The sequence below is a fragment of the Nymphalis io genome, chromosome 14 (assembly GCF_905147045.1).
Source record: "Nymphalis io chromosome 14, ilAglIoxx1.1, whole genome shotgun sequence".
In the NCBI taxonomy this organism is placed as follows: domain Eukaryota; kingdom Metazoa; phylum Arthropoda; class Insecta; order Lepidoptera; family Nymphalidae; genus Nymphalis; species Nymphalis io.
The window spans coordinates 5,414,670-5,426,135 of NC_065901.1; the positions used below are offsets into that span (position 1 = coordinate 5,414,670).

Below are 11,466 nucleotides of genomic sequence, written 5' to 3' on the forward strand. Positions count from 1 at the left end.
ATTCTTATACATTCTGTTTCATGGTAAATCTAAAGTAGCTACCGCTACAAAATGGCGCACTACATATTTCTTTACAACTACCCCAATATGGGTATCAAATGAAAGGGCTTTGACTTTTAGAAAATAATTCACTATAAAAAAAATGAAAGTCAATATAGTTGCCAACAAAATGGGAGGTTATATATTTTTCACAACTCCTTCAATATGGGTATCAAATGATAAGGCTTCACTAGTAGAACATTGTACAAAATTTAAAAAAATATGATAATTAAGTAAAAAGAAATTAAGCTATATAATAATTATTTAAATATAAATATTTATAAGTATTTATATTAAAATATCGTATAGCTTAAATTTGTTTTTTACTTATATTTTATTTATTTTGGTATTTATTTAAACATTAAAAAAGTTTAAAATATAAACAGTATAATGTGTTACACTTCAAGTAATTTTATTCGATTTTGCTCGTTGCAAAATCAAATTCAATCAAATTCAGTTTAACTGAAGGCCCATTTAAATGGTGTAGATTTACCGCGATAAAACAATACCTGCGTCAAGTTACCTTGTCGGATTTTAATCAAATTATTTAGAGATGTGGGTACAGTCATGAATTTATAATTAAGGCTATAAGATTTTAAGATTAGATTATTATGTGACCAATGCTAACTATTTCGTAAGTAAATTAATAGAAGTAATGATGACTCTTGATACTGTCTTACATCCGTAAATATCTATCTATCTGCATTATAATTCTTCATCTCGCTTTTCATATTTTTATATATTGTATTGTAATCTGTCCAAAACGTCTTGTCAATATTGTAAGATTAAACGTTAATTTTTAATAATAAAATAAAATGCTGTTTGACCATAAGATAAAATAAATATAGCTTACCTTAACTTTTCTAAATATAAAATTATATACTACCTACTTCTAAGTACTGTGAAATCTTAAAAGTCAAATTAATTTGGTATTAAATGCGTATAGTAACAAAATTGAACATTAGAAACTTATTAACATTGTTAATAGAGGCTTTTTACCCTTTTAAAAGTAATTATTTAATGTTTTGTACTTGTTATAGAGTTTAAGCCATGTTTTAACACTCCATTAATTTTATTAAATAAAACAATTAAGAACATTAAATAAAATTTGTTAATCAAAATACATTTATTCTGTCTCACCTGAACTTGTTGATCGAGGATGAGTCTGGCGAGACTGAAAATCGACTGATGAATAATATAACTGTCTATGTCCAGTATAGTTACATTTTTAGGCTGAAAGCTGTCAATAGCATCACTGAAATATGTGGTACTTATTTGTAATATTTATTTTTATAAATAATTCGCAGCCACTATCTGCCTTGTAAGCGTTATGTGAAATTATAAATGTACAGAAACGCAACGTTCCGGTGAGGATAGTGAGTGAGCCAGTGTAATTTCAAGAAAAAGGTATATTGTGAAAGCTATAGTAATTATATATTACATTGCAACGTCTATATGCCAATAAATCCATCAAGCGACCTTTAGCTCATCTACGTTACAATAACATTTTTACGAAAAAAAATACTCACATACTCAAAAAAAATAATGTGAATATTCAAATTGATTAACTTGGCGCTCAATTTCACCGCACATTTAGATTACTACTTAATAAGGTGAAGGACCTATAATACTTTAATTTGTGTTCTAAATCTCATTTACAACTGTTTCGGTTAGTGAATTCCGTAATTTGAAGATAAATTGAAGAAAAAATGAATAATTTTATTTAATCAAGGAATACTTAAAATAATCTTTCCAGGCATCTTGGATTATGTATTTTGTAATGACAAAATTATTTTTCGTTTTTTTTTTAATTGTAGGTATAAATATTATTTATAATAATTTATCAAAAATTAAACCAATAATATAAATTTATTTATCGATTGATCCTTCCTTTATTGAATAATTAGCTAAGCTGCCGTAAAATATAACTAAAATGCGCGCCTAAAGCCAACAAAGTTTCAGATTTCAACCGCACGTCGCTTACACGTCCCTATCGGTGCAATCTCGTTTCTATGCTTTTTCTATTTACAATATACGAAAGTATTATATATATTTATTCTTTGTACATTCTATTAATTATTCTTAAGAATAAAGTATATTTATTTTAACTATATTAATATATAATTAATACAAAGTGCCATTTTTTTCCATAGTCCGCTCGTCTCAACGGCTGATTTAGAAGACGCAGCAAAATCTAACCATACACAGTACGATACAAGATAACATCTCTGCTCAAATGTAGATTCAATATTAGTCAATAAGTAAGTAAAAATAATTTTACTTAATATTCATTATTTTCACTAACAACTGTAACGAAAACACAATTTACTAACGTAATAAAGCTTGAGTTTTTGTTTTTTGGCTTAAACGCTTTGAATTATTGATCCCTGGAACTACCAGTCAGATTTAACAATTATTTTTCAATCAAATTATTTATCAAAAATGTATTTGATAGATCTATTCTTGAAGGTTATTAAACGTTATGTTACGCCCACTGGATCTGAGCAGTCAAACGCAGGCGATACAGCGCAAATCAGCCGGTACTTTATTATAAAAAAATGAGGTCTGTATAAAAATAATTATGCTAGAGTTATTAGGTTTAATTTATATTTTATTCACTTTTTATATATTACGGTTTATAGGTTAATTTTTATGATATTCCTCTTATTACCCGTTCCGACTGAATGCAGGTACAGTTGAGACTTAATTCAAGGACTTTTGAATAACTTTAATATTTATTTTAATAATCCGGTTCATATATTTTATATTAATGTTAGTAGTTTAACTTCTCGTGTGGTTAAAACGTGACCACATTTCCTATACTACAATTTATTTCTTTATTCTGAATTTATTATTCTCTAATCAAAATTAAATGTGAATTGTGAGTGGCAATTTTATTTAATGAAATGGAAAATTATAATATTGATAAGTATACGTAAGTATTCAGAACACACACATTCGAGATCAAAAAATGTTTAACATTTTTTGCTCACCGTCATAACTTAGCCAGCGTTTGCTTGTTACATGAGCAATTGTTGTTTTTGAACGAAGCAACGATTTTCATTTCAAATGGGTATAATAATATAACTCGTTTAAGTCCATATATTGAAGCGAACATAGCACAAAATATGCTTCACGACTTTATTTATTTTAAATTTTTCAATATTACTCGTATAAATAAAACACTTTTTTTTAGTTCTAACAATGAAAACGAACTAAATATAGATTTGGAATGTATAGGTATTTTATTATAATGTGTTAGGAAGCCTTTATAATATTTCAAGAGATATAATATTTTGGAATATGTCGAAAAGGATATCAATGGCGTATTATGTTGGAGCTCGATGAGGCGCTTAAGGAAAACGCTGATACGCCTACGATTTCACTAAACGGTAACATTTTTATTATTCCTTAGAGTATTAGGATTTTTTTTATAGAATAAGAAGGTGGACGAGCATGGGCATGGGCCACCTGATTGTAAGTGGTCACCAAACGCCCTTAGACAATGGCATTGTAAGAAATGTTAACCATCGCTTACATAGCCAATGCGCCACCAACCTTGGGAACTAAGATGTTATATCCCTTGTGCCTGTAATTACACTGGCTCACTCACCCTTCAAACCGGAACACAACAATAACAAATACTGCTGTTTTGCGGTAGAATATCTGATGATATTAAAAATGAAATGTTTCCTACTTTCATATATTCTAACTATATTATCATTTTAAAATTTTGCTTTTATAGCTCAACATCTTCGCAGGTTTGATCGGAATTCATTTCAGCTTAGTGTCATAAGCATGAACTCGACACTTAACAAACAGTAACATAATGTACATGTCCCACTGCTAGACAAAGACTTCTCTCCTCTTGAAAATGAGGTTTCGAGTTTATTCTACCACGCTGTTCCAATCCGGATTAATGCAGTGGAGTCAACCACTCATATGGTAGAATGTTTGTGAAATTATATGCATCGAAAATGAGATAAATTATAAACACAAATTAAGCTCAAAGTAACTTAGTGGCGCCTGTCTGTTTTGAACTCGCAATCTTTAGTTGAGGTTCACGTTTAACTGGTGGTAGGTCATTGTGTAGGCCCGTCTGGGGGGTACCACCTTCATTAAATATTCTGTCGCTAAGCAGCAATCAGTACTTCAGTAACAGCCTGTGAATGTCCCACTTTTTTGACGACAATGTTTTGGAGTTTATTCCACCACGCTGCTCCAATACGGGTTGAATTTCAGTGAAATTAGACACATGCAAGTTTCTTAACTATGTTTTCCTTCAACGTCAAGCACGAGATGAATTATAAACACATGAATATTCAGTAGTGCTTGCCCGGGTTTGAACCCACGATCATCAGTTAAGTTTCACGCAGCACAATTTTCATTAGTACAATTGCGTTCCGGTTTGAAGGGTGAGTGAGCCAGTGTAACAAGAGACAAGAAACATAAGATCTCAGTTTCCAAGATTGTTGGCGCATTGGCGATGTAAGGACTGGTTATTATTTCTGACATCGCCAATGTCTATGGGCAGTGATGACCACATCATGTGTCCAGGTACCATTTCTCGTCCGCCTGCCTATAACATAAAAAAACGTGTTCACCTCAACTATTAAAATTAATAAAATGTTTAAATGATTATTAGTCTAGCGGTGGTAATAGGGCTTATAACAAAGAGAACTTGTGTTGCATTGATTAAAAGTTTAATATAATTCATCTTATAATCAACAACTTAAGTTAACTGAGATTTAAGAAAGATAAGTCTTTAAAAGTATTGTTAATCAATACATCAATTAAATAAAATATAAAATTTAATCAATCTTCAGTGTTATTTAAAATTTAAGCAAGTTATGTGTTTGTCGCGACAAAGTGATTTAAAGTTATTTAATATTTTTAGTATTTTCATTTTATCTTGGGAAATCTCTGGATTTTTTGCGCCAAAGTTATCTAGAGCAAAAATTTATCATTTTTTAAAGCAGACATTTTTAACAACTTTAATATAAAGAAATCATCAAGTATATTTGACTTTCAAATACTATTAATAATTTTATGTAGTTCCATTTTAATACTATTAAAATAATCTCGAAAAATGTGAGAGAATGATAGATGTGAACAAAGTTGTTTAAATTTTATCACAAAAGAAATAGGAATTTTGATTACACGTGTTTCTAATAATAATAATTTTGAATACTTATATTTTATGTTAATTTTCAGCGAAAGTACGAAGCATGATGAAATACGATACTGATGTTTTCATAATCTGAAAATAATAATAAAGAATTATTTATAAACATTTGGTTATCCTAAATCTGCATTTTCATAAAAGGTGTGTATTTAAATCTTTAGTGTTGTCAATAATAATAATAATAGTTTTACTTTAAGTTGACAATAAAAAATTCATATTTGTTGGCGACCCTCCACATAATTAAAAACAGTTGCCAACGCAGAATTATTATAATAATTATTCGCTTACAGTAATTATTCCATTTATACGGGGTCGCCGCTGTGTGTTTTATTATAATATAAGGTTAACGTTTGCAAAATATAATATAATTGAATTTTAATATTGTTGAAAGATCTCACAGCAGCCATAGTTTGAACTCCGACATAAATCATGCCCATTGCTTTCAATGTTATCGCTTTTTGAGAATTTTTCAGGAAAATCAATAAAGTTTTCCTATTTTTCGCATCCATACACTCCCAAGGTAAATCGTAAATGGCATTTTTTAACGTTTCACTCTGTAAAAAAGAATTATTTTCATTAACATATCAATACGTGATTCTAAATTATTCATATTAGACACGTAAAGATCAAAAGAATAAATACAGGTAACGATATTGCTCAAGGCGTAATGAAATGATCTTATTTTGTAATTAATGCATGTACTTCCATCAATAGTCACCATACATTAAAAGAAATGGAAGCCATATATACTTGCCATATTTTTTATGTATTTTTGACAATTTTTATTATATTATTATAATAAGGAAATAAACAGACATATCATAATTAAACCAATATATACATTAGTTTGATTTGTTGCACCGCATATTATAGGAGTCATGCTCCATTACATGTGCCCGAACTCATACTGCCGGACTCACCCTTCAAACCAAAACATCCATATATCTTATAACCGTTCAAAGTTACACAAAGTCATGTCAACTGTATATGCTTATATGCGGTTAGTGGTGGACATAAGAAAGAAGAGAAATAAACATACGAACAGAGCAGTAACATGTAGTTAACACAATTAACAACATGTTCAGTAAACGAAGATTAAAACTTCGATTGGTGCAAAAACTGAGATTAGGTATATTATATAAATTTTACAATCATTCACTAATGATAACGTCACGAGTAAGTTGGCATAGATTAAAAGAAATGCTTTCCCTCAATATTATAAATACGCTCCAAATATTTTTCAACAGTTTCCTTAAAAGATTTAGGAATTTCGAAAGATGAGTTTAATTTAATACAATATTTACCTTCGATCCAATAATTTCAAATATAGCAGATATTTGTATCAGTTGTTGTAAGAGAATAACCGATAAAATACCATAACTCACAATAGCCTCCATATCCTATAAAAGTCAAGAAAATAATTTTAGGAAATAACAATTGTAATAAAAAATTCATACATAGTTTTTAATATTCATTGAAGTTTCGACAATTTGAATCTAATACTTGTTTTTTTTAAGTAACCCCGCTAACTAAAATAACGTGTACTTACCATTGCAGATAATTCCAATAGTAGAATGCATCCGCTGACTTGATCGAATAAGTAATAAAAACACATTATTGGACCGAAAGCTTTTGAAGCCTGCGACATAAATCTGTTACAAAAAAAATATTGCAATTCCTATTACTTGGACTTATTAGCAAAAAATAATAACAATATTATCTGCATAATTTGCTTAAAGTGCTGCCCGAGTATGAGGTCTATAAGACATTAATGAGTTAAGTGAACAAATAACATCAAACGCTTTACTCTGCCTTCCTAGAACTACTTCAGAAAATTAATAAATATGGCTTTTTTTAAGCATACGAGTAATTGGAACAATAAGACTTAAACCTGCACTTTTCTGGTTAAACGAGATATAATTTCATCTCATATTATACAGCTTTCCTTACACGTTATGATGTGTTTCCTCACCGCCGTTAACGAGGTTAAATTAGAAACACAAATAAAGCACATGAAAACTAAGCGCTTGTTTGTTTTGAACCTGTAATGTTCGTTCAAGATTGATGTATTTTGAACTGGACTATGTCGTTTGCAAATTCAATATCAATTATTGGTTCATATAAAAAAATCGACTGCATATAATTTTCTTAATTGAAGTTTTGATCTAATAATACTTACTGAGTTATCATTATATGGTATGCAATATTCTCTTTCAACAACACTTGAACATTTCGTAGCTCCTCCTCGGTATACATTATTGAATTCAAAGGGTTTGTATCGCCCTCCTTTCTGGGCCTCGGAAAATGTTCCAAATTGTATTTTAATATTTTCAAATGTCCCCAAACGTTGAAAACAATCAGTGTCATTAAGGAGTCATATGTACAGAAAGTAATGGAACAATCAAATACAAGGATCCAATTAATAATAAATATAATTGAGTACCCAAAATTGTGGTATTCAAATGGTGTATAGTGATATACTGAATGTTCATAACGTGTTCCGTTTTCTATGCTATGTGAAGTTGCTTTGAATGCTCCTGATTTAATGTTATTATAAAGTGGCATAAATTGAAACAATATGATACCAACATACATAAGAATGTATAGAAAAAGTGAAAACCATGATGATATCCTGTCAACTTGATTATAAACCTGGAAAGATATTTATTTTGTAAGTTAATAAATTATCTTTTTCTTGGTTTAGGGAGGCAATTAATTTAATTACTATTATATTATTCAAATACAATTACATTCCAACCTTACAAATAAAGTCCGACCGCTATGTAAACGAACCCATTTTATGAAACATTTAGTTTTAACTTTGAATATTATTTTTAATTATAACATTTAATTAATATTAGTAACTGGTATAGTGAATAGCTTATTATTTCAAACTTGGGTTGAAATCCTAGTCGAGAGGAGGTAAAAGCTGTTGGGTATTTTGTAAGTATTAATCAATATTACCCTCGCGTAAAGCTACCAAGAACAAAATTATGGAGGAAGAGAATGCACTTTTTCTGGTATATATATATTTGTGAACTATAAAATTTCTTAAGCAGTTTATTGTACCTAGGCAGTAAGTCGAGGCCGCCTAGCCAAAATCAGCTATACTTCAAAATTCAAAAATAATAACAATCGTATTTGATTATCTTTTTTAGAACTATTTACCTTTCTGGCGTATTCTGATTTGTGTTTATGATGAAAAAGATGCAACTTCAATACGAAATCAACAACAGTTTTCCGATATGATGTCATAATTGGCGTGCTGACTCGTTGCTAAAATAAAATAATTTTTTTAATAATTTTTCATTATGAAGAAACAACAATGGCGTAGGTGATACAATTTTATTTCAAAATGTTTTATTATATTTTCAAAATACATTAATATAGATCTGTATTTTAATATATCCCAGGCTTAAATTTTTCACTTTGACATTTAGAAAATGTATTCATTATATTCATTTTCGTTTGTTTAGCTATGTTAATCTAGAAATGCGAAACAAAATATACTTTCAATCAAACGTAGTCGAATTAAACATAGGAGGCCTTAAAACGTGTAAAAATATCGTAAATTATTATTAAAATAACATTGTAAAAAATTGCGTGAATATGAATCAATTGTACCAATTCCAACATTAATTTTTTAAAACTACTAAAAGTTACCTAACATAAAATTACTTACCACAGCAATAAAATTCATAAAAACCGTTATGTAACTATGACCAAGTTCGAAGAAACTGAGTTTTCTTATATGACTTTTCAAATAAAGTATACCACTCATAAGTACTCCAATCCACAATACGAACAGTGTTTTGTAATTTCTTAAAGGGAGTTGTCTCGGCTTTTCTTTGTATGTTTCATACAATTCTTGATAGGGCCAAGCCCCCAATAGTGTGAAATAGAATTTCGCACGCTTCATATAACTCAGATCCATCGGAGAAAATGGTTCCTGATGTCTAAATAGGATTTAAATTGAAAAAAAAAACTTGTTCGATATGTTCGGTTCGTTTAAGATATTAAAGAAACAATAAATAATGATGAGATGTTTTTTTGTTATGCCTAACTGACAAAACTAGTAAGCTATATACATAAAATCTATACGTAGCGAGTTTTGGAGAAGCTTTAAGTATATAGTTCTGCTTCGCTGTTTCACCCACTTTAAGTTAGACTAATGACGTGACGAGACAATGAAACGACATGAATTTTATGGTCTTGTGTATTATAAAACCTAAATAAAACAGTTATAAGCAATTATGTTTAAAAGCGCACATTTACATGTTTTAAGCAATAATGCTGCCTAAGCTTTATTGCTTAAAACATGTAAATGTAAGGGTATATAAATATTAATTATTGCTATATTTGCAATGTATATAAGTATTTTTCTGCGTTATAATATTTTATGAATTTTTATACATAAGTAAAACTTCCATATTAATGATTTACGGCCTTGTTAAATTTGTATACTGGGTATAACCACCCACTATAAAACTTTATATAAATGTTAAATAATGATGTCTTCTCCTTTTTAATGTCGAAATATAAATATAATAACAGAAAAAGATAAATCAATGTTTAACTAAACAAAAACGGCCGCTAGGTAACGTTCCTAAGTAAGGCCACTAGTATTTTATTTATATATTTGTCATTTTCTTTACTTTAACACATACCTCAAAAGAGGTGAAATAACAGTCTAACAGCCCTAGTCTCACAATTAGCGAATGCAAGTGAGTCGTTTTTGTCTAGAATTCGCGTTTTAATTTAATCTCGATCTCAACTACGATATAAACGTAAGGTACGTAGACGTACGCACTTAGGCTACGTGGGCGGAAATACGACCGCTACTCTACTGAAGATTATTGAAAATATATTTTTGTATCTCTCCCCATAAGATGAATTCTTTTAATAATTTGTACTTGAATAATTGAGCTTAGGCCCGTATTTTAGCTTACGATTATCGTTTGAAATGTATTTTTTTTTTTTTTTTTTATAGAATAGGAAGGCGGACGAGCATATGGGCCACCTGATGGTAAGTGGTCACCAACGCTCTTAGACATTAGCATTGTAAGAAATGTCAACCTTCGCTTACATATCCAATGCGCCACCAACCTTGGGAACTAAGATTTTATGTCCCTTGTGCCTGTAATTACACTGGCTCACTCACCCTTCAAACCGGAACACAACAATACCAAGTATTGCTGTTTTGCGGTAGAATATCTGATGAGTGGGTGGTACCTACCCAGACGAGCTTGCACAAAGCCCTACCACCAGTATACATTCTTAGCCATTTCAAATATATAACTTTGACTCATTTGCTTTGTATTGGCATGTCATATTTTGAAGCCAATAAATTTGCCAATGAAATAACTGAGTTTTTCAGCAAAATACTCATCAAAAAAATGAATCGGTAATTTGATCATTTAATTGATCGATTTCAAGATTTCTCCTTCTCCTCAAAAAGGGAGAGGAGGCCTTAGGCCAGTGGGACATTCACAGGCTGTTACTGTACTGTATATTTATGGTCAGAAACTGCGAAAACCATACACAATTAATAAAATTTATTAGTTTTAAGGCTTACAATGCCAAAATGCGAGCTTGATAGGATGTTGTTTATTATTTGCAAATTGTTGTTTTTGAATTAATTTAACTAGTTTTCAAAGAAAATAAATAATTGAATTTGAAAAAGCTAAAATAAATAACTTACTTCTCTTTGTTTTTAAAAAACATTTTATGTTAACGATTCCAAGACCATTTATAAAATGAAATTAAATTGTAGAATTGATCATCGCCTATGAATGTCTAATCATACTTTTAATTACTACTACTAGAAAAAAGTCCATAGCAATTTTCTACTTAAAACTGCAAGTTCATGAATATGATTCCGTACCATTGCAATGAGCAAACTAAGCTTAAATAAATATAACTTTATTATTGTTAGATAATTTCCTGTTCTGAAGTTATAAGACAATTTTATATTTATCGTATTAAATTGTCAAAAAAGTAATAAGGACTTTTACTTGTTTACTTGTTTGCCTCTGACAAAGCCATTCTGATTGACATTATATTACATGATCTACAGCCACACAACAATAGTATTACTGTGTTCCGGTTTGAATTGTGAGTGAGCCAGTGTAACTACAGGCACAAGAGACAAAATCTTTATTCTCAAGGTTGGTGGAGCATTAACGATGTAAGATTAAATATTTCTTACTAAAATTAGTATTGTATATTACTAAAAGTTATTT

At 29.6% G+C, this 11,466-nt stretch overlaps 1 protein-coding gene across 1 annotated transcript; it reads right to left on the bottom strand.

Moving 5' to 3' along the window:
* Nucleotides 1-5,242: 5,242 nt before the first annotated feature.
* On the bottom strand, nucleotides 5,243-11,269 carry LOC126773495 (uncharacterized). Its single transcript, XM_050494446.1, has 8 exons — nucleotides 11,247-11,269; nucleotides 8,907-9,180; nucleotides 8,393-8,500; nucleotides 7,404-7,876; nucleotides 6,774-6,876; nucleotides 6,529-6,624; nucleotides 5,623-5,778; nucleotides 5,243-5,299 (listed from the first exon to the last, which is right to left on the bottom strand). The coding sequence occupies exons 1-8, from the start codon at nucleotides 11,267-11,269 to the stop codon at nucleotides 5,243-5,245; spliced, it is 1,290 nt and encodes a 429-aa protein (XP_050350403.1).
* Between the last annotated feature and the right edge of the window lie 197 nt (nucleotides 11,270-11,466).

Coding starts and splice junctions, on each gene's coding strand:
- LOC126773495 (XM_050494446.1), bottom strand. CDS start 11,269: ATGGCTTTGTCAGAGGCAAACAA. Junction 9,181..11,246: donor GCTTTGTCAGAGGCAAACAA/GTAAACAAGTAA, acceptor AATCCTATTTAG/ACATCAGGAACCATTTTCTC. Junction 8,501..8,906: donor TTATGAATTTTATTGCTGTG/GTAAGTAATTTT, acceptor ATTTTATTTTAG/CAACGAGTCAGCACGCCAAT.